Source organism: Centroberyx gerrardi, chromosome 9 (genome assembly GCF_048128805.1).
Source record: "Centroberyx gerrardi isolate f3 chromosome 9, fCenGer3.hap1.cur.20231027, whole genome shotgun sequence".
Classification (NCBI taxonomy): Eukaryota; Metazoa; Chordata; class Actinopteri; order Beryciformes; family Berycidae; genus Centroberyx; species Centroberyx gerrardi.
This window is the reverse complement of record NC_136005.1, coordinates 12,296,885-12,320,666: the sequence shown is the minus strand read 5'-3', so window position 1 is coordinate 12,320,666 and position 23,782 is coordinate 12,296,885. Positions and strand designations below refer to the sequence as shown.

At 41.3% G+C, this 23,782-nt stretch overlaps 3 protein-coding genes across 3 annotated transcripts; 2 read left to right on the top strand and 1 right to left on the bottom strand.

Moving 5' to 3' along the window:
• Positions 1–5,008: 5,008 nt before the first annotated feature.
• On the top strand, positions 5,009–8,833 carry rab11ba (RAB11B, member RAS oncogene family, a). The gene is made up of 5 exons (XM_071925968.2): positions 5,009–5,128; positions 5,957–6,152; positions 6,598–6,791; positions 6,901–6,981; positions 7,099–8,833. Exons 1-5 carry the CDS (start codon positions 5,089–5,091, stop codon positions 7,242–7,244), a joined length of 657 nt encoding a protein of 218 aa, XP_071782069.1. The 5' UTR covers positions 5,009–5,088; the 3' UTR covers positions 7,245–8,833.
• A 967-nt stretch (positions 8,834–9,800) lies between these two features.
• marchf2 (membrane-associated ring finger (C3HC4) 2) lies at positions 9,801–17,423 on the top strand. The gene is made up of 5 exons (XM_071925995.2): positions 9,801–10,006; positions 11,242–11,551; positions 12,718–12,913; positions 13,347–13,556; positions 13,803–17,423. The coding sequence occupies exons 2-5, from the start codon at positions 11,370–11,372 to the stop codon at positions 13,959–13,961; spliced, it is 747 nt and encodes a 248-aa protein (XP_071782096.1). The 5' UTR covers positions 9,801–10,006; positions 11,242–11,369; the 3' UTR covers positions 13,962–17,423.
• A 1,332-nt stretch (positions 17,424–18,755) lies between these two features.
• On the bottom strand, positions 18,756–23,193 carry LOC139932259 (ras-related protein Rab-11B). The gene is made up of 5 exons (XM_071925967.2): positions 23,056–23,193; positions 20,591–20,786; positions 20,301–20,494; positions 20,114–20,194; positions 18,756–19,519 (listed from the first exon to the last, which is right to left on the bottom strand). The coding sequence occupies exons 1-5, from the start codon at positions 23,093–23,095 to the stop codon at positions 19,374–19,376; spliced, it is 657 nt and encodes a 218-aa protein (XP_071782068.1). The 5' UTR covers positions 23,096–23,193; the 3' UTR covers positions 18,756–19,373.
• Positions 23,194–23,782: the final 589 nt, after the last annotated feature.

Genomic DNA, 23,782 nt, shown 5'->3' with positions numbered 1-23,782 from the left:
TCTAAACTAGGTCTATGTGAGAGGACGACGATTAATTATGAGGAAAACTAATCGGGAATGTGGTGAGATATTGTTTGTGGATAATTTTACTTCAAACTGATGTTTAGAAAGTGATAAAAACTGCCCGTGTCAAATGCTGCCTTCAAGTGCTCCTCGTAAATTCCTACTGCCTCCTACCATGTCAAAAATGCACATCAATCATGTATGACATTAATATATGTAACAACGTGTGATAACTAAAAGTTGCACAAACAGTTGTGTTTGCTCAATTACGACATTTCACACAGCTCTTGAAAGCAGCAGTAGCCTAGTTTTTGGATAATTCAACTCAGTGTGCTAAAATGTAACGACAAAATTTCTTGAGCTGTAACTGTAGCAATATTACTGAAAATGAAATAGTACTGTATTCGTTACTGGGACATGAAATTACTGAGTAACGCGATACTTCCCCTGCCTGGATGGTAGAATTGACGGGAAAGGTAACCTTGGAGACGGTAAAGTGTTCTAATCACTGACATCACGTTTCCTTGGAGAATAACACTGAGCGACATTTTTTTCCAAAGATGGAGTAGCTTAACTTCGAGTGGTACAAGATAACCCCTCTGCAGAAAGAAATGGAAAGAAATAATGGATAACGAAGACTTTACCATGCTCAGCAGAGACGACCTGAACCTCAAGGTAAGCTAATTTAGCTAACTAAATCTATCTATCTATCTATCTATCTATCTATCTATCTATCTATCTATCTATCTAGTTAGTTAGTTAGTTCGTTTTGAATTTGGGCTTGGTTTTCTTCTTGTATGAATGTCCCCCTGCTTTGTTTCTAGGCTTTTGGACACAAAATGTCACCTGCAGTCCGGAGCAGATGTTCAAGTGCTGCATCTGTAGCTCTTACTGTGGGTTCCCAGCCAAGTGGTAAGACCAAGATACATGTAGCTAATACTTAACCTATAGCAAATACATTAAGCAAATGATTTTCTGTTGAAATGTAATGATTTTCCAACATTTTCCAGATACTGAAAGTGTTTTACTTATGCAGCTGAGTGATGAAATAGACTTCACTGATAGAGTAGATGGAGTGGAAGTAGAGCGATTCCTCCAGTCTAAGGTAAAGGTACAGTTGCTCTTCGTTGACTGCCCATGCCACAGGTTTGTTGTTGTGGTTTATTTGTTTTATGAAAAGGTTGCATTTATATCCTCAGCCTATGTTGGAGAAAATACATCATCAAGCAAAGAAAGTGGAAGTCAGCTACAATGATATGAAAGAAACTGACCATATGATATACCAACCGACAAGAGATGTACTCCATGCCCCATCACTGCAGGAACCCCCAAAGTTGGGCTTCAGCCGAAATATGGTTGGTATGAAGTCCAGTTTTTGCTCAAAGACTGCACTCGAACCTGTTTTTTCTGCATATAAGATGTCATTATGTAGATGAGGAGCCTTGTAGCTAAGCAACGGTTTACATTTTACAGTATATTTACACGATTTAGCTAATGCGCTTATCTTACAAGTGCAACAGTAGCTTCAATTCCTACATCACCAATATTACAAGCAACTAATAATAATGAGTGCAAGTATCAGAGCAACTCCTGTGACCCTAAAGTGATCATGTAAGACAGGAGTGTGAGGAAAAGAAATAAGAGAAATAAGGGCTAAAGTAATATGATCTTTTACTCACAAAAACTTGTATTTTTTACATTTACTTTGCATTTGTTTATGCATGTAATGATGGTGACATATTTTAGTGTTCACTGACTCATCGTTGATCAGAACTCCCTGTCTGTCATTTTACTGAAGGAGGAAATTCGGAGGTATCTGATCTCCGATGACCGAATTAGCCTGCTGTCTGAGAACGAAGCCCTGAAGTTAGCGCTGAAAGACGTTCAGAGCAGACACCAGACAGTGGTGAAGGGCCTCCACCTTTCCCTCCATTCAGCTGAGCAAGAGAACAAGAGCACTCAGCTGTCACTGCAGCAGAGGCTCAGACATTACGAGGACAGGGTACTGAGCAGTTTGTATAACTTACCTTCACACTGTTCACTTCTCCAAGTGTCTCCAGTGTCCAACCCACAAGCCTCCAGCAATTTTGACTGTGTAATGTCTTTTACATATGTTGAATATGAAGCATTTTGTTGAAAAATAAGATATCCACCAAAGTGCCACTAATTCTCACAACATCTAGATAGTAGAAGGTTAAAACAAATGTTGGTAGTATAAATGATATTAATCAACTCCTTGGTTGACAAAGAGATCTTTTACAGACTGGATCCTTTCTGTATGTTTTTGAGATATTGAATAATGAACCTCAGGTGTTATTATGTGGTTATATAACACTTTGCAACAGAAGTCTTCATATTCAACCAAATGCCGAAAAAACAAACCCTAAATGTTATCTCCACCTAAGGTGCATTCCATGGAGCAGAAACTCAAAGAGTATGAGAGTCAGGTCCTCTGCCAGCAGGACAACTGGTTAGGGATCAATTACAAGGTCGAGAGTCTGCAGAAGACCCTGCAGACCTCTGATATGAAACTGCAGTCTGTCCGGCAGGAGCTGGAGGAGTCGAAGCAGAAAGGCCTCAGTCTGCAGGTGGAGCTCACAGCCTCACAAGACACCAACCAGTCACTGCAGTGCAGCCTGGCTTGTGCCGAGGAGCTCAACCAGTCGCTGAGGCAGAACATTAGCAATCTGGGGGGGAAAATCCAGGTCCACCACAACAATGAGGTGGCTGAAGGAGAGAGGGTGAAATCGCTGATGCAAAAGCTGAATGCTGCAGAGGAGAAGCTCTCATCACTGGAGGTGATTCTGAACATTTTAGAAGAGAAAGTTACTTCCCTCAAGCAAAACCAGAGGACATCAGAGGAAAAAGTCCATTCCCTGCAGCAGAAACTAAGCTCTGCCAGAGAAAAGGACCAGATGACACAGCATTCTCTCAGCGCTGAACAGGAGAAAGTTAAAGCTGTTAAGGAGGGCCTCAGGTCTGTGGAAGAGAAGGACTGGGACCTTCAGGATGCCCTGTTTGGCAGAGAGAGACACATCCAGACAGCTACAGCCCAACACCAGATGCTGGAGCGATACAAGAAAGAGCAAAAGGAGAGGATCCAGGTTCTGATACGGTCTCTCATTGGCTCAGAGGACGAGCATCAGAGCAGAATGAAGAGTCTGGAGAACAGTCTGAAGAGCGCCAAGGAGAAGGTGGAAATCTTGCAGGATAACATGAGCAAGATGGAGTCCAATCATGCCAAACAGATGGGGCAACTCCAACAGAAGCTTTACGAGGCCAGAACGAAAGGAGCTGAATCTGAGCAGTGCCTCCGAGCCCAGAGTGAGTGTTACAGCTTTGTAAAGTCAATATGAATTAACAATGTATTCCTCCATGTACCCCTACATGGAGGAATAGCAGCCTCTTCCAGGTCTTCGAAATCAGTATTAGTCACTGATGTTTACCATGGAGAAGGAAAACTACTTTTTTCTCCTTTGTGTGTATTTCTGATTTGTCTGATGTTGTCTTGCCTTTCCCAGTGGTTGTCCTGAACACCAAATTATTTGAGGTGCAAACAAAGGCAAATAAAGAATTAGAGAGAACTACAGTGTATGAGAAAGAGCTGCAAGACACTGTCAAGGACCTCAGGTAAACTGTTGCCTGACCACAGACCAATATTTGTTGTAGTGTTGACCGGCTCCGACCAGCCTTCTCTCTCATGGCTTTTTGTAGGCACAAACTGGAAATCCAAACAGAGGAGAAGGAAGCAGCCCTGGACAGTCTCAAAATGAGGCAGAGAGATCTTGCAGAGGTGCAGCTCCACCTACAGGCGGACCTACTGAAGTGCAGCCACAGCTGTGAACTGGGAAGAGGGCACTATCCTCAGAGAAAAGTAGACTCGAATGGGTAAATGACATTCAACATCTACATCTGGATTGCCAAAATCAGAATGGAGAATAATCAAAAGTAGAACTTTACTGTGTAGTCCTTTTAAAGAATGGATAGAGATGTGTGAAACTGTCTATAAAAGAGCCATTTAATGGATTTAGGCACTTAAAATCTTAAAGTCCATCTCATTTCTTCAGACAACCAGCACTCCTGGACAGGAATCCAGCACACAGGAATCTTGAATCCATCTTGAATCCAGTAAGTTGGACAATACTGAATGCATGCCACATTTAGCAACAGTCCAGAAGAAGCTGAGACACTTCCAGTCTTGTAAGATGACTAGAACCTGTCAATCCGCCAATCTACGTAGCCTGTTTTGTCTGTCAGCTGAGACACAAGAGGTCATTACTGACAGAGGAATTCACTGGAATGCAAAATAACAATGGCACATTATTTAGATAATAACCTGCTTAATTAACAGTGGGATGACTGTGCATAGTTAAGGCCAATGAACAGTAATTATAGCCTACCATATTGTGTTTGTTTGTTTTCACATAGACATTGTTAGTTTTATGGTTCTCTTAAAAGATGTAGACGACTTGCAACTCCAAATCATGTCCTAACTTCTTGGGTATGCTGTAAATCTATTGAAGATTTTTGTTATTAAAATTATTTTCTTTCTGTCCCCTGCAGCGGATTTCCAGAGGAACGTCAAGGAACTTCTAAGACCGATATAGGATCTTTTATGGTCCAGATACAATTTGTGCATTGCTGTGAAAAAGAGTGCTCAAATAAATACTTGGTACCCTTGTTCTGATATTCTCTCCTTTCCATGGGCATAGTGAATCAGTCTGCATGCTCGCATGTAAAGTAATTAGGATGTTGCTCAATCCACAAAAGATAAAGGGCATCATAAAGTCTGGATAACAAAATGTTTAATCGCGTTGCTATACAAAAAGTGGTAGTACAAGTTTCTTGGTTTTTGCGTGACGATTGGTCGGTAATATTTAAAGAGGCATGTGATTCGTCAATCTATTTGTCAGTCAAAACGAAGACAATTCCAATTGGTCGAAGCAGTTGTCCCTCAGCTCACGTGCTCATTCCCTTCCTGGAAGGCTGTCCCTGTCCGGTGGTTGTAGTTGTAGACAGGAGAGGTGAGGAGGGGTCTGTTGTTTGTTGGAAAGTACTTTGAAAGTAGAAAAATAGTCCTATAAAATGGGAACCCGAGATGACGAATACGACTATTTGTTCAAAGGTAAGATCTGCTTTAAATGTGGAGCGATGACAAGATGTTGTTGCTGTAGAGAAAGTTCGGTGACAGCAGTAGGGAGTGAGGAAGTCCACCAAGCTAACGCTAGCTCTGCTGATAGCAAACGTTAACATGATACCTGTCTAATTTGCTAACTGGCTAACAAGCTAACTGTAATGAGTAACTTCAATATAACCTACGTAATGCTACAGCCACCCATCGTTTGTAGTCCAGACAAACTCAACGGGTTTTCACATTTGGTCAACTAGCTAGCCAACTAGTGAATGCAATGATGGCATGAGTGAGATAAATAAGTAAGCAGCTAGCAATCTGCCTTCGTGAAAAACATTCAGCTGAGACGAGCTAGCTAGCTTTCTCCACCACTGCAAGCTGGTCAACAACTGCTCTCAGTTGTCCAGGATGTGCTGGCTGGGCGAAACCACATCTAGCTCACTTTTATGGCGATTTAGTTGGTTGACAACTTTTTGCAACAAACAAAATTGTATCTGTTCGGTCCCTGATCAGACAAGTGGGTATTATTTACAATCTGAGGTTTTATTAAAAAGGAATTTTGGACATTTAATTTAAGATATATTTGTTTCACTTTTCATATTATTTTTACAGAAAGCTATACAAAACAAATGACAGCTTAAATTCTTCATTAGGTGGATTGAAGCCTAAAACTGTTGCACTGTCACCCTGTATAGTACAAATGTAGCCTGTGTGGAAAGCAACCTAAGCCTCATCATCACTCAAAGAAGTTTGTCAAAGACTGACACAGCAAGTCTGTCTTTTGTTTTAATGCTTGTTGTGTTATGCGTGTTTTGGTTCTAGTTGTACTAATAGGAGACTCTGGAGTGGGGAAGAGTAACCTGCTGTCCCGGTTCACAAGAAATGAGTTCAACCTGGAGAGCAAGAGTACCATCGGGGTGGAGTTCGCCACCCGCAGCATCCAGGTGGACGGCAAGACGATAAAGGCTCAGATTTGGGACACAGCTGGACAGGAGCGCTACAGAGCCATCACCTCAGCGTGAGTTTGTGTGCATTATTTGTTTTTTGGTTGCAAATTTTTTAAAAGCAACAGTAACTTGGAATATTTCCCCACATTTGCACCATGTAAAACTCATTACATGCAAGAAAGATGCACTGCAAAATCTACACATTATCCAATTTTCACTGCAATTCAGTTCAATCAAGTTACTGCTCAGCAAGCAATTCATCACATTTGTCGTTTGACTCAGTTTTTGTACAGTCACAGTACACATTCAAATTACAGTAAACATGCAAATGGACTTCAGTTATTCAAAGAAGCTGCCAGAAATGGCAGCCCCAAGATAATTGCCTTATGATTGTTTGATTTCATGACTAATTTTTCTATTTGACACACTTGCTATACTAATAAAGTAGCACTGGATGGGGAATAATGCAAAAACATCTGACTCACTCGTTTCCCTTCATTGGTCTCTTGCCACAAGGTATTACCGGGGGGCAGTCGGGGCTCTCCTAGTTTACGACATCGCCAAGCACCTGACATATGAGAACGTGGAGCGCTGGCTGAAGGAGCTGAGGGACCACGCTGACAACAACATCGTCATCATGCTGGTTGGCAACAAGAGTGACCTCCGCCACCTCAGGGCAGTGCCCACTGACGAGGCTCGGGCCTTCGCAGGTATGTGACTGTCTGCTGCCACTGGGGAGACGGTACTGCACTTAAAATAAAGAGATGTGTAATTAAGCCAGCTAAAATGTGTAAATGCACCTCTCTTTCGCTTCCTCAGAAAAGAACACACTCTCATTTATTGAAACCTCAGCCTTGGACTCCACTAACGTAGAAGAAGCCTTCAAGAACATTCTGACAGGTAGGAACAGTGAGATGCGGGGAAATACGCTGCACAATGTTCTGTGATTATGTTATGTTATGACTTTGGATCGGTTTAATTTATGAAATGATCTTTTTTTTTTTTTTCCTCCCACAGAAATCTACCGTATTGTGTCACAGAAGCAGATAGCAGACAGACCTGGACATGACGAGTCTCCAGGCAACAACGTAGTGGACATCAGCGTCCCCCCCACCACCGACGGGCAGAAGGGCAACAAACTCCAGTGCTGTCAAAGCCTGTGACACTCGTCTTTACTCTCCCTCTTTACTCTCCCTCTTTAACTCCCCCCCCCCAATCTCTCCTCTCTTCATCTCTGCTTTACTCCAAGTGTCATGCTGCTGTTGTCTTTATACCTCCAAGTGTTTTAGAAGTCTCTTTGACGCCAGGACTCTCGTAGTTGACATTCCTTTTTGTTTTCTGCTTTGTTTTTCTTTGCTCAGTTGTGGTCTTCTAATCTCAGAAGAGCCTATATCTATGTGATTTTAACAGCAGCCTCATAATAGCCCAGAGAGGGAGAAAGAGCTAAGCTATTATGGGGCTGATCTCTGAGCTATAGTCAACCATGTCTTCTTTGTAATTGACTAGCCTATATGGCCCTGATCATGTGACCCGCTCCTGTTGAAGGAATGGTGAGGGATCAGTAGGGCTGTGTTTCAGTGCTCTAAGTGGTTTCTGTTTGCCTCCTTTTCTCCACCTGCACTGGTGCTGACTGTTGACATGCTGTGCTACAGTGGAATCCTAATTTGATTTCTGGCTGATCTAATTCTGCCTGTCGTGCAAGATGGGTGAAGAAGAGGAGACAAGTGAAGACGGTAGCTTTGGAGTATTGCTCTAGACCTTCCGGTTGCCTCTTTTAATTTTCCTCTCTGAGCCCCATGCCCAGTGAGCCAGGGACCTGACCGGTAGTGACTGCCTGACTTTATATGGACAAGTGTGAAACAAATTAAGTTGTTTTTTTATGTAAAGCTTAGTGCACAAAGATACCAAAGGAGATAAATGCAATCATTGTCAGTCTTCGGTTATCTCATTGAGGTATGTTCCAGGCTGCTTCGATTGCAGGTCATTGCTAGGTCTTGCAAACCATTACAAGTTATTTGCAAAAATGCATCATACAATATAGCAATGTCATGATTAATTTGATACATTTTGATGTGATAAGCAATCGTTGGTGTCAGCCTGGAACAATAGTGGTTAGTTCCTCTCTTGAGTTGGCTCAGGCCATGACCTCTTTTAGCGGGCTGTGAAAAAAGTTAAACCTATGTCATTTTTTGCACTTATGTCCATTAATTTCAGCAGAACATATCACTGAACACTTTTAGAATTACTCTCAACATCTTTATTAAATAACACTTTCTGGTTGGTTGTAAAGGAAAGGATGTTGGTTTAAAAAAACAAAAAACAACGCACTATGTTTGGGTGCTTTTGCTTCTTAAAGAACGGTTTCCTCCCATGTGTCCAAGTTCCTCTTACTGTCATTTGAATCTGACAGCTGTCATGGGCAGTGGATAAGGGCACATGGTAGAGTAGAACACTTTAAATGGAAATTCAAACAATGAAAAATGCACTTCACTTAACACTTTCACAAGTCCAGCCACGTAAACAATTGTCAATTCAGTTATTGGAATTGAGCAGCGAAAATGCCAGTTGTTTATGGTTGGCTGAAATGCCTTATGTCTCTCATCTGGTAAAAAATGCCTTTTTGTGTGATTCATACCATACATAATGTCTTGTGACATTTCCTGTTTGTTCAAAAATACATAACTAAAATCAGTTTTGCTGCCTTCACATCAAAAAAGAAATACCAAATCATAAATAAACCTAATCCACATGACCACTTGGCAAACAGATATGTTTTTAGGTATGCTGCTCTCCCACTATGCTCATAAATTAATGCTGCATTCTCTACTGTGGTTTAACAGTGTAATATGTGTATGACAACAACTGGGTAGTGATGGTCTCGTTGGAAAAGTTTGTAGCCTACTCGAAGTGCATGCAGGCCCTAGCTGCATTCTCCACCCAACAGACTACGTTTGCAATCCCTCATATCTTGTGGCCTGAAGATGAAACCATGTTAATGCAATTTTAGAGCATCCAAAATAATACACATCAACATGTTTGTACATTTAGAATACGATCACTTGAATACTCTGAGCCTCAGTGAGAATATTCTTCATCCTCTGATTATTCCAACATAGAATCTTGTGAAAATGAATGCCATTTTTCTTTAGATTTTAGCATTAGGCCTAAAATTATCAGTTAATTCTTATTTTAAACTTTATAAAAGTTGCACATCACTTGTTCATTCTTGTATGGTCAGATCGTTTCTTTGCAGGGTAAAGTAGATCTTTACAAAAGCATTATCGATTAGCCATATCACATATTGAAGGAATATTCACTTTTTACGTGCAATCCATCTGTAAGTAGACCTGCAAAGCCCAACACTGTATAATAATAAAATGTCATGTGGATAATTGCGTGGCAAAACAACGTGTGCTGTTTGCTTGATTTAATGAAAAGTGACCTTGAATGAATGCGATCAAAATGTGCAGTGAAGTGGTTTCAATGTTATTGCACAAGCATTGGTCTGATTCTTTTGTAATTATGGTTGCGCTGGCCTTGTTGCGCATGTGATGTTTTCGGTGAGCGCCCCTGTCTAGGGCAAGGCGTTATTGGTCGTAATTACATTTTAACTAGTCAGGATTGCATTTTTTCACCCGTCTGCCACATCCCCATTCCCTCTAGAGGCAGACAGCCGATGATGACCCTCCTGGGTATTTTTAAAGCCCTCTCATTGAGTCCAGGGGAAAGCGGAAACCTCGCCTGCTGTGTGTTGTCAGCTGGGAGCGAGCTAGCCAATGTGTTGTGTTGTGAGCAGTCTATGGATGTGAGCTAGCAAACGGCTGAACAGTAGAGCGTTAGCTAGCGCTACACTTTTGTTTTGACCAATGGTATTCATTCACCCAGATACAACATCTAATAAAATGACAAGAGAAAGAAACACGAGGTGAGTAGATCACCCTTTTAACTATTATTTTACACCAGTCGGTCGGCTAACACGCTAGCTAGTGATAGCTAGCGGCTAGCTAACAACACAGCTGTGACAAGCAATTGAGCACGTTTATTTGCTGGACATGGATTATACACTAAATGGTTATTACAAAGAACTTGGACAATGGCAATCAGCGTTATACAAATTGTAATACTGTAGTTATATTATGTCACCACACCATTTAACTTTTAATCCAGTGGCGTTCGTGCTGTTTTGTGTAATATTTTATTGACATGCACCTCTATCCGTTCCAGACAATAGTCTGAATCAAAGTCATAACAGCTGGCTGCCGTTAATGAATTTGACCATGGATAGGTCTGTCCTTCAGCTGGTGTCTGCTAGTTGTTGTTTAGATCTCTTGGCTATGCTTTTAATACTGCACTACAATGATTTTTTTATGCATGCTATTTGTATTCAAAGACACTTAAATATACACCTTGTGTTTGCTCACCATCGTTTAAATGTTGATACGACTGACGTAACATTGCATTAAGAATAAAGTAGTAACGTTAACACTATCCCCTTTTAAAAATGTTGGAGTTCCCCCACATAGATCAAGCATACATTTTTGTCAACAGTTTGTCGCGTGTCATGTAATCACGTTAACTGTAACAACTGCCTCGGTAAAATGAAAACGTTTTACTCAGACATATCATTTATAATGGATTTGTTGCTGGAAGGAGTAGCCCCAAATTTGCAGCCAGCAAGACAGACATGTGATTCGGGCTGTGGCAAAATCAGCTTGGTGTGTCTTATCTTGATGGAGGGTTATCTGAGGGGAGGCAGCTGTTTATCAGTCTGTTGTGCTCCGCTGCACATCACACTGACTGCCACTGACGATGAGCAGCTGCTTTGGGGGAAACTGGCTCACCTCCAAACACACAGCTTTCTTGTAAATGACAAAACATTAGTTAGATAGCCTTAGTCATTATCGCAGGACATTAAATGAGTGGTAGGTGAACCAGGCTAATCTTTTTTTAATAAATTCTGCCATGACATAATGCTAATCCCAACTGTATTTTCTTCGCGTTTTATGCCATTACCCTCTGTGACAAATCTTTTGTTTTTGAGGCGGTATGTCAACACCTTCTTACCTCAGACAGTTTCTTAATGATTTAGTATTAAGCCTGTTACACTCTTTCTGTGCTAAATCCATTAATTCTCTCGCTATCTCTTCCTCTCTGTGTTAGTTGGGCCTAACCGTTCCAACCTGTGGGAGAGCAGAGTTTGTACTTTCTGCTCCCCCATTCATCCCTCACCCTTGGCCCCTTCACACCCTCAACCCCAGCCCTGCGGTCAGTCTCTGGACCGTGTAACCATGACGACAGGGGAGTGTTGCCACCTGCCCGGCTCACTGTGTGACTGTGCCGGCAACGCGGCCCTGTCGAAAAGTGTGGAGGAAACGGGCGGTGATGGGTGCCAGGCCCAGTATGTCACCCAGGTCACTGCCAAAGATGGACGGCTGCTGTCCACTGTCCTCAAACCCCTGAGCACACAGAGGTAAGGCTCACAAAGATCCTATCTGGGGTACTACAAAGCTTTGGAAAGTATGGAAATGTATGGGAAAAGGATTTGGTAATTTGATTTGGTAAAGCCATGAAAAATTTGGGAATTGCACAAAAAGTCTGGGATAAGAATATTGTTATATCTACATATCTACACATCTATGACTATACATAAGTGGTGTGGACCCCTTGTAATTTCACATACTGTAAGATTTGCTGTTGTGAAGAGTGATCTTCTATTGAGTTTTGTGGGATTGCTGATAGGGACTGGGAAATTTGGCTATAAGCATACATTACTTTGAACAACAATCAAAATCTTAAAATCCAGTCAAGAAATTGAGGTCTGATAAAAATACTTAGTTTTGAATTCCAAAATGTGTAAAAAACCCTGGAATTTGTGAAAAGAACGATCTTGTTCTGGGTTTCGATCGGCCTACAGGAGCTCCTGCTTCTGATCTTGGCTGCATTGCAGGCAGTCTGCCATATGTGGTGTTGCCCATGTGCCAGGGCTTTTACATCCAGGTATTATGTTAATGGTACAGCAGTGGCACACATTATGCGTGCATGTCTCAAACCCAGAGCAGCAAAATAACTTTTCTTGTCTGCCAGCCACAGTGGCTGGTGTGTCCCAATATTCACCAGCCACTTCCACTATTTTATCAAACCAACTACATTTGAAGACTTGAGTAAGACCTGAAAATTACAAAACGTTTACTAGAATCTGACTGGGGTTAGTATATATGATGCCTATATATGACGTCTATATATGACGTCTATATATGACATCTCATCTCACAGCTAGCTAACTGAGATATCAGTGAAGGGTCAGTTAATGGGTATAAAATTAAACTGTTGTATTGTGCTCCATAGGAGTTAGAGTGAATTTCAAGGTTTTGACCTTAGCTCATCGAACTGAATCTTTCTTCTGCTGCAAATAAAAATAAGTAAAGTAAGTGATAGGCAAGACTTTGGGAAAGCGACCAGGACTCTCAGCTGGTTTCTCCACAATACTAGTCAAGTTCTTTTGTCTGATTTGAAAGTTTGAAAGAAACATGAACAGAAAGAACCAGAACAGAAACCGGGGCAAGTGCAGTTACACACAGAGCACCATATATGTGTTTGGCTATAAAAGGTGTTTCTGATTCCGTGTCTTTGTCTCAGTGACGGTCCCATCTGCCGCATTTGCCACGAAGGAGGCAACAGCGAGGGCCTCCTGTCCCCGTGCGACTGCACAGGCACCCTGGGCACGGTGCACAAGAGCTGCTTGGAGAAGTGGCTGTCGTCCTCCAACACCAGCTACTGTGAGCTCTGTCACACGGAGTTCACTATCGAGCGCCGGCCCAGGCCCCTCACAGAGGTAACAAAGGTCAATGCCCTTTGCCTTGTCTGCACGCTTCTTTTTACTTGCCTTTTAGTCTACTTGGTTTGGTTGAGGTGTGTGTGTGTGTGTGTGTGTGTGTGTGTGTGTGTGCCTGCGAAGGAGAAAGAGCGAGAAAGAGGGTTAGGGTTAGGTTAAGTGTGTGATACTTTTTCATGCTGTTTGTCAGCTTCTTGTCTTTCTGCTTGCTTGCTTATTCTCAGAGGAGCACCTCACTTAAAAAAATTCCAGCATAATTTGTTCTTTTTATTATCCTGATTGACTTTAGGTATGTTGCTCCCTCTCTCCTACCCGTTTTCTACCTCCCCCTTGTTTTTATACCTCTGTCTTTGTACTTCCCTTCCTTTCCCCTCCTTCACTGTCCCCTCCTCCCTCTTCTCTGTTGCTCTGTCTCCCTCTGTCTCTTCCACAGTGGCTGCGGGACCCCGGCCCTCGTAACGAGAAGAGGACGCTGTTCTGTGACATGGTGTGTTTCCTGTTCATCACGCCCCTCGCAGCCATTTCAGGCTGGCTGTGCCTGAGGGGGGCTCAGGACCACCTTCAGCTGAAGAGCCGGCTGGAGGCTGTGGGCCTCATCGCCCTCACCATCGCCCTCTTCACCATCTATGTCCTCTGGACCCTGGTAAAAAACAAATCATATATAAATAAAACTATGGCATTATAATACTACAACCATTTTCATGTGACATTTACTTGAAGCAGTTATGATCCGGTGTGTTGAGATTCTAATTTGTCTGCTAGGTTGCCTTATGCCCTGTCTTCAAAAAGACACAAGTGGACTTTGTGCTTGTTAGTCTTATATTAACCAGCTTGAAATGTAATTCGTCCTTCTCTCCTTCCTCTTCTCCTCCCCCGGTTGTCTCCACAGGTGTCTTTCCGCTACCACTGTCAGCTGTACTCTGAATGGAGAAGAACAAATCAGAAAGTACGTCTGCTCATTCCTGACGCCAAGGGGGCTCACTCTACCCAGCATTCCTTGCTATCCACCAAACTGATGAAGAAGTCTGCAGACGAGAGTATAGTATGAGATCAGATGGAGGAAGTCGATGATAATGTTGTCGTTAACGTGTGGGGGCTGATTCTTGATTCATCATGCCTGCCAGCTAGACTTTAAAGAAGCGCTTGTGGTTCTTCTTTTTTTATTATTATTATTATTATTTTTTACTTCTTATCCCATCAGCACTTATTTTTTCCACATCCCATCTTTTCTTACCTCTCCTGTAATGGCAGAAGTGAGCAAATTTAAACAGAGTCTAACTGTCTAGCCTCTTACCAGGGCTTTCCCCAAGCTTATGCAAAGGGCGCAGATGAATGGAACAGCACATGGCAATGTCCAGAGATGCGGGAACAGTCTCATCATCATGGCAGTGATGATGATAATGGATGACGATGATAGTAAAAAAAGATGACCAAACTCTGAAGTGTTAAGTGGACTGTGAAATCTTCTCATGATCGTTGTGCTTTACCCCCCTGAGTCGTCAGTGACCCACAGTGGACTGCAGAGTGTAGCAGGTTCATTCATTGGTTTGCTGCAGTGATCTAAGTGTGTAAATTGCTATATTCATGTCAATTCTTGCCGGTCCCATATTAATCTGTGAAGGAAAAATTAGATGCTTAGAGCTTTGATCTCCGTTTCACCAGCCAGATGTCAATATGAGATAAAACTTTCCATTTTTAACATGTCTGTTAGACTCCATCCAAGAAGGGATGATGGCGTGATGTGTGTAAAGCCAGAGATTGTGCAATAAAACACTGTGGACACTGAGGTCCTTCACAGTACGTGAAGAGGCCTCAACCAACACGCACAGTTTTGCATGCATGCACTGTTAAAATTTCTTTGGAAAGAAAGTTTTTCTCTTTTTAAACTGTGAGTGTATTGTAAAAGTGTTTTTTTTTTTTTTTTAAACCAACGAAGAATGAACAGATTTACTATTCCCACTGAGTTTGACAGAGGTTCTTGTATTATCAGCACTTAAGCAGATCTATGTGTATATAGATCAATAGTAAGCACCATCAAAAATGGCCTTTAGGGGAGCGTTTCTACAAGCATAAGATTTTAAGTTTGGTGGCTGATACAATGTACTAAAAGCATACTTTCAATGGCAAAATGAAGTACATAATCACAACAGGAGTTTTTTGTATTTGAAAGAACGCATTTTCTTTTATGACATGAGACGTGCGTGTGCGTGCTCATGCACGTGTTTGTGTGTTTGTGCAGTTTTAGTAATCACATTAAGATTTGGGACATACAGAAGATTCATACAATTGAGTCCAGGTTTTGTAGTAGCAGTTGCACCTATTTTGATACACACTTTATCTTCTTTTTACGTCTGTATTCTCTATGTAAAAAAAATCATCAAAGCCAGCTCTGTCTGATTCCATCATACAGCTTTTACCAGTCAAGTTATTATCGAATATTATTTCTTAGATGGAGACCAGATGATTTTAGATTATTTCAATGCTGGTGTTTGGTGCTATTGCCAATCTATTATGAACTTAACCCACCAACAATGACTTTCATGGTGGACACCTTATGCAAATGCAAAAGCTCCACCAAGGCCAAATCTGATTATGACGATGGCTGACTAAGGTTTTTTTATTAACCATTTTTGTTTCTAGATAGGAATTGTGGGCAGTTGGATTGGGTTCCTCTCTGGTGATTTGAGAGGTGGCATTTCTTTTTCATGACACCGTCTTTCATTTCCATTTATGGGTGACTGTACTTTGGATTGTCACACTTTGATCTTATGTGCTGTTCATTGTAGTTTTCTACTAGATGTCAAACTCAAGGCATGGGTCCATTTCTCATAGACATTCAATACTGATTCAGTGTAAACAGATATATTAAGTAGGGAAACTCTTACACCTAGAGTGTACAGAGGTTGGGATTTTATGCATAATCCTCTGGCTTATTTTTTTTAATTTATTTTTTATATAGCAGTCATGCTTGAACAACATTTTATTATTTGTAGATGAATAGACCCAACTTTTTACCTAAATTGATAGTGTAGTGGTTAGCATGGATTTAACAACTTCTTTACCAGCTTCTAGCCACAAAGTGGGAAATGTGTTGATGAGACAGTGTTTACCTGTGTCTTAAGCAAAATAATGTTGTCCGAGTGGAAAGAAACGGGACATTTATTAGTGGACAAACCAAACCCGTTCAGTTAATTATTTTTCCCCTCCTTCCGCAAAGTGCTGATTGTCACTCTAAATGAATCCTGTGGTCTGAAAATTATTTGACATTGCTAGACTAGATAAAAGTTGTGCAATAGTATTAATATGCAAACAAAGTATGATGAAACTGGTCATTATCTTTTATGTCAGCATGTGATGGGGTGGGGCATTCTTGGTCAGTCACAGGAGCAGGGTGCATTTCAGCAGTCCTGTCGAGGGTGGGACATTCACACCAGCCATGTGATGGTAGACTTTTTTGCAGGTGAACAACCATACTTTTTAAATGTCTTTCTATCTGTTTGACTGGTGAAACTGTGGAAACGGCTAGTGAATTCTTGGATCTCTCAGCTACTGTGACCAGTGGTTAAAAATGTTAGTTTCTTGCCCTGGATTTCTCCTTCCCTCTCTCCTCCTCTTGTCTAAACTAAGTTAGATGGGTGGGTCGTCCCACATAACTGCTTTCACTAATCGTATGTTCTGAAATCAGTTTAAAAGAAAGATAAGCAAAGGGTGACAAGACTGCCACATTGAAATGCACCCAGAGGGCTTGTCTGCATTGCAAGCTTATGAGTCATTTGGCCAACCATGTGTTTACTGTTAGTCATAAGATAGGCTTTACCCCAAGACGTACCGGGATCTGTTGGGACACTGCATTGAAGAAATCTACCCAGTCGGTGTGCAGTTGGTTAACTCTTGCTTACAGTAAACCTTACAAGAAACAGATTTGTAAGTTAATGTAGGAGATGGATTGTATAGTAAGGTCTGTGGAAAGCTGCAGACAGAGACAGCTGTGGTAGTTTTTCTTCTGCATTGGAAGTCTGTACAAGTTGCCTACAGAATATGCAACACTGCTCCTTCTATGGGCTACAGACCTGCTTACTTCAGTGTTATTAGAGCTTTCTAAAACAGGTCCTCTTATCTCCAAAGAATCATTAAAGCTTTGTTTTTAAGCATCATGGCACTTTGACCATAGTTTCTTTATATAGCTTCCACAGTTCAAATCCAGAAAGGGATTTTAAAGAATTGTTTTTGTGTTGTTGTTTTTTTTTACACAAAGGAACATGATATGTAGACCTGTTTTTTTTTATCTTTGCATTTTACCACTCTTTTTGGGGTGGATATGTTAATGTATATCATTTGTAATTTATGTTTTGCAATTCCTCATTATTCACGTTTTTAAATACTATGATGTTTATGTTGTGCAGTGGAAAAAAAGAAAATTGTCTTCACCAAAATATTGGTACCTGCAAATCAGCCAAGAAATGTTTGCAAAGCAAATAAAAAATGAGGATGAAGTATGGGTGAACATTAATTGGGTCATTTGTTTCCTTGCTTAAATACCTATAACTTAATGATAATCACTGTCTTTGACTGCCTGTTGTCTAATCTGGTGCTGGTATTTTCATGTGAAGTCATTGCAAATAGGCCTACTGTGTGGTAAAAATTGTTTTGGCAGTGCGAATCTTCCCCAATACAGTAAAGGCCCCATTATATGTATGATATGCCTGTTCACGGACCATCCTCTTACACCAACTAGGAAGACGTGTCATTATCATAAGTCTGTTTTTGACTGCGGCTCTACATGCCCATTAGAGCAATGCTGAGGCAAACAACTGATGCAATGCAGACAAGGAGGGGCACATTTGGAATCAAATCCCTGTCAACAGTTTGCTACTGTACGGGTGCAGAGTCAGAATCTCCTCATCCCACCCGCTGCATTGGACAAACGTAAGAGGCTTAGTCAGAATAAACATCAGTTTTAATATTTTCCACATGCTGCATTAGCAAAGGTTGTGACTCCAGTAGGTCGGCTCTAATGGGCCGGGTCTCCGCTGCCCAGCATGGAAACGGGGCTGGGCTGCTCCAGAGAGACCATGTGGAAACTTGCTGGGGGTGCATGTTTTGGAAATACCACAAGCACCACAAGTTGATAAAGATTTATAGTACAGTTAAAGGGAATGTTGAGGGTTTTCAGAAGCCAATCCTATTGCATGAAGCCCATGTCATGTGGAGCATTTTGTTCCAAAATATGATATTCACATTTGGAAAAAACTGACATCCATTATTAAAGTGACTGATGGCACAAAATCTAAACAAATTATGGTACTTTATGAAGGATACTAGGTAACCTAAATTCTTTGTTGAAATAATGTTTATAAACTGGATCCTTTACATTTGAATATTGAATGATGAATCAATATAAGGTTTTCAAAAGAAACTCTGCAAATAACCCCATAGCTGCATTATTAAAATTAACAGTAAGCATAGTAAATAAGTAAAATATCCATTTGAAATTACTTGAGTTTAAGTGCAAACTTTAGGCTGCTAACATTCTCATTAACAAAGAGTCTGAAGTGATGTTTTAGCAGGGGACTTCTGTTTTAAACTGTAACAACCCGCTCATCTAGTTCACTCTCGACTGCAAAACATGGACACCATCCTCATTAATGCTACCACAAAACAGGTGTGAAACCTATTATATATTGTGACTACCACACCCCTGAGGTTAGTATATGACATTTCAAATTTAGTTTAGTCAAATCTTGTGGCATAGTTTATTTTGAGAAACAAAAAAGCCCTCAGCAGAGCCCAGCAACACCAATCCCACGTGAATATATAAACTTAACACACTATTTTTGTCAAGGAGTTTATTGTAAATTTTTACAGTGCTTATATTGAAAGTAAAACAATGACAACTTAGGCCAAATATATTTTAATAAATACACAATGAGGGTATTTTTTGGCATGATAACTTAATTGTTGCAAGAAGAAAGTAAGAATCACACTTTCAAACGCATATAATACTGCTTCACCAGGTGGAGTAACTGCCCGTAGTTTATTTACACAGCACCATCTAGTGGCAACCATTGAAATGTTTTCCGAACCCCCCTGTACATGACAGCATTTCAATCAGCTTCACAGGCTTCACTCAGACAGCAACAATTGCCTCGTTCCTACATTGCAGGAACCTTCACATTGACTCCATGAATGACTTGACTAACCAAGTGACATAAAGGCTTTTTAAAGTTTTCTTTCATGGCAGAAGAGAAGAGCACAAGTGAGTTCAAAAGTAACAAAGTACTTTACAAGAAAGAAAAGGACGAAAGGAAGAAAGAAAGAAAGAAGAGTGAGGAGGGTGTTGGCCGTGAGCGGAGCTATGGGAACGAAAAGTGGGTGGGTAACATGAAGGGAAATGTGATGTCAGGGTGGGTGTCAGTGGGGGAAAGGGGGGGGGGGGGGGGTGTCACAGGATCGAGGAGCGTCACAGGCTTTGGCAGCACTGCAGTTTGTTGCCTTTCTGGCCGTCGGTGGTGGGGGGGACGCTGATGTCCACTACGTTGTTGCCTGGAGACTCGTCATGTGCAGATCTGTCTGCTATCTGCTTCTGTGATACGATGCGGTAGATTTCTGCGGGAGAAAAAAAAATTTGTGGTGGTCTTGATATATTTAATCAGGATAGACACGAGACTGTGGTTACACCTTTATCATAAAATCTTGATTGGTTTTCCTGTCAAAGTGATATTTGACAGATATTTCACTCTTTCATGTCACACTTACAGATGAAATGTTGCCTGTTTACAAGTACTGACATTGAATGCAGGGGAAAAAGCATGAATCCTGGTGGTGACAGTGGATCTCTGTGGCAGCTAATTTGGGGGATTGAATGCTCCTGAACTTTGGAGATGCGTGCTAAAGATGTATCTGCCAAAGTACTGTTACTTTAAGATCATAAATGATTGTTCCTTGGTTGCAGCCAACAGCAGTTTGTGACCTCAGTATAGAACTTTTTTAAATTGGATTTGATTATTATTACTATTTTTGACAGATAAAACAATTTTATAAATGGTGGGTAGACAATCTTGAGTGATGACAACCAAGGTGTGGGTCAGGTGGGGGGCTCGTAACTCAGTACACTTACAGGTCGGCAAAACGCTGCAGATGGCCCTGATAGTATATTAGGTAGGTATGAGCAGGTATTGTACTGTGTCTTGTGCTTCCTACCTGTTAAAATGTTCTTGAAGGCTTCTTCTACATTTGTGGAGTCCAACGCTGATGTCTCAATAAATGAGAGCGTGTTCTTTTCTGAGGTGGGAAGAGAGGTAAGACACTTTTTATACATGTACAAACTTTTACAGACTATAAGGCTGGCTTGGTAGACTAAAAACTAGCTTATCTCACAGCACTTTACCTGCAAAGGCTCGAGCCTCGTCAGTGGGCACTGCCCTGAGGTGGCGGAGGTCACTCTTGTTGCCAACCAGCATGATGACGATGTTGTTGTCAGCGTGGTCCCTCAGCTCCTTCAGCCAGCGCTCCACGTTCTCATATGTCAGGTGCTTGGCGATGTCGTAAACTAGGAGAGCCCCGACTGCCCCCCGGTAATACCTGGTGACAGCAGGGCAAAACCAGGTCAGAGTGCAACGACTCCACCCTCTTTCTTTCCAGCACGACATTTGCATGAACGTACAAACACAAACTCACGCTGAGGTGATGGCTCTGTAGCGCTCCTGTCCAGCTGTGTCCCAAATCTGAGCCTTTATCGTCTTGCCGTCCACCTGGATGCTGCGGGTGGCGAACTCCACCCCGATGGTACTCTTGCTCTCCAGGTTGAACTCATTTCTTGTGAAACGGGACAGCAGGTTACTCTTCCCCACTCCAGAGTCTCCTATTAGGACAACTAGAACCAAAACAGGGTGTGAAATTTGAGCATTTATCAGGACAACGGCACTTAAAGGAAAATTACACCCTCATATTACACTGTTAAGTTACATTATGATACAAGTTATATTGTGATGAAGTGTAATTTATTTTTTGCCTAGTCTACTTCAGTTGGTGATTTCCTACATTTCCCAGAATGCCTTTCGACAACCTACAGAAAACATGACGCGCCTGAGCATTTCAGCTGGGGGTTGTTGTACATGTAGGTGGTGAGACCGATACCAATAGAGGAGCGAGAGATTTTCCAGAAGAGTAAAAGCGAGAGTTGTGCCCCGTACACACAGCGAAGCACGTCTTGCGGCTGCATTGCACTGCGGTTTACTGAGGCTACTGCTGATGAAGAAATTGGTATCACTGCCTCTTCTACGATGGATTTCTCTCTGTGTGACTGTTGAATGCCACCAATGACACCAAAACCTGATGTTTACCGCTGATGTTTTAGATAGTTGAAAATGTTTCTCCTTTTAAACTTTTATTTAACTGTATTGTAGCTGTGTTGGAAATATCTCAACATCTGGCTAGTTATCCATGGGAATACGTTTTCTTGTCTGTTATAAATATAAAAAAACACAAATGGTGACTTTTACTTACAGTACATTAAGTGCATTCAAACAAATATATCAATAAATTATGAACGCTGTTGTCTTAAAGTATCATTTTCTCAGCCAAAGTAAAACAGCTGACTTGTCTGGATCGCTGCTTTCTGCCTGTAAAGAGAAAACCTTATCAGACTTTGCCCCTACTGGGAGTCATGCAGCAGGAAGCAGCCAACAACCTGCTCACTGGGAAATCTGACTCAACAGTTTCTCAAGGCCTCTTTTCCTGTCCTACTGCTTAGAGTCATTACTATCTCCAAAGTTTGGCACTGACTGAATCCATTTTGTATACTCCAACTGCCCAACTAGCCCCAGTCTGTACAGCTATTCATGCTTTTTTCTTAGTTGGATATTTAACATTACTATAATTTGCTATGCATGTGATGGAGCTTCTATGTTTCTGTTTACTCTACAGTTAAATCCTTAAGTATTAAAATGACTGCATCCTTCAGGGGTTCAGTCAAGGATTTGGCATTATATGACATTTGAGGTGTTGATGTAAAGCAAATCTCTCCCCGATTAACTAGTGCTTTATGTGAGCTAAGGCTTGCTTTGTTTTGAAACATTACCAAGCAAGCAGCTTCCTTGGCTTTCCATAGTGAATAGCTCTGCAAGCTAAACAGGGAACAGTGAGGTTAATATGAAATAACAGGATTACATGTTAGAGATCCAACACATCCATCAGTAACTCACTAAAAGCTTAGAAGTAACCTGACATTTGTGGTGGAGTGCTGTAAGTACTTAGGCACATACCTGATAATAAGCTGAGTTTGATGAGAACACTACTGCAATATGGATGAAAGGTCAAAGACTTTTTCCCCAGGAAGCTGAACTCCTTCAGGGTGTGTAGAAGGCTCAGCACTTTTTCTTTTTTACAACTCAATGGTCGAGTCAATTGTCACCTTTTCTATAATTGCTTGGTATGGAAATCTGTCCTATGGCAACGACAAACTGCAGGATAGAGTTAAGGTGGTTTCTTCCCTCTGGCATAAGGTTTAGACCGCCAAAGGACAGGTAACAGAGAGAGGAAGTCCATTAAGATAAATGTATTTTCATAAGATAGTCAGGAGTCCATTGTTAGTGCTGTTTATTTTAATTCCTGATGGATGATGTGAAGTCATGCGTCTGGTGTCTTATGTTTTATGTTTTATGTATGTTACTGTATGTTTTATGCTTGTTGTATGCACCTGACTGTAAGGAGAATTTCCCCTCGGGGATAATAAAGTTTAATTGAACTGAATTATTGAAAAGTAATCGTTCCACTCGTTTAACTATCTTACCGTCATAGTAACGTTATAGTAACGTTAAGTTACGCCTTTCACTTTGGGAGCTGCTTGCTAGCTAAATTAACGTTTCAAAACAGACTGTGTTAAGCAAGCTTTAGCCCAAACAAAACACTAATGGAACTAAACTAAAGGCAATAGTGAGGTTAATTTAAAAAAGGACAACACGCCGGAAAACTCGCTAGCAAACACGCTAGCTTAACGTTAGCTGGCACCAGCAGCTGATAGAGCTAACCTGCCTGATCCCTGACGTTAAGAGCTAGCAAGCTGGCTAACGTTAGCAAGATAACCGAGCTAGTTAACGTCAAACGCAACCGGGTGATCTAAAAACGGTGTCTATTCCACTTACCTTTGAACAAGAAATCGTATTCGTCGTCCCTGTTCCCCATGGCTTAAAACAATCTCGTTAGTGAGACTGCGGTAATGATACAAAGGTCTTTCCTGCCCTGCCAGGCTGTTGCGCCAAGAAGACACAAGACAATGCTGCTGTCAGACCGCAGGAGAGGAGAGAGGCTTCCTGCTCCGCAGAGGGGAGGAGTTCAGGACAGGGAATATCATAATAATAATAATAATAATTATTATTATTATTATTATTATTGTTTCCAATTCACCAATGATCACATTATTCAAATTAGGATTATGCATCTGGTTAATCATTTATTGGATGCATCCATAGGCATGCATTCCATAAGACTATTGGCATAAACAACTGTAATAAACACACATCATTTTGTCATCGACAGCAAGCAACATACAATAGCATACCATTCAACTACTGTAAAGTGTTCAAATAAGGGATGCCATGGTAGTAAAGCGGTTGTGGGGCGCATGCCATGTAACGTTACTCCCTACTGCACCTTACAAAATGAGTAGTTTCTCATAAGCAGGGATCAAAAAACAACAGTCATGTATTAGGCTATATGATGTAGTATGATCTATACACAGGATGTGGTATGTTTATATGATGTATGATGGTATATAGTGATGTAGTATGATATATGTCATGTATATGCTGGTATGTTAAGCCCTTTGAGACTTTGTGATAAAGAGTATAAATAAACATGACTAGACTAGAC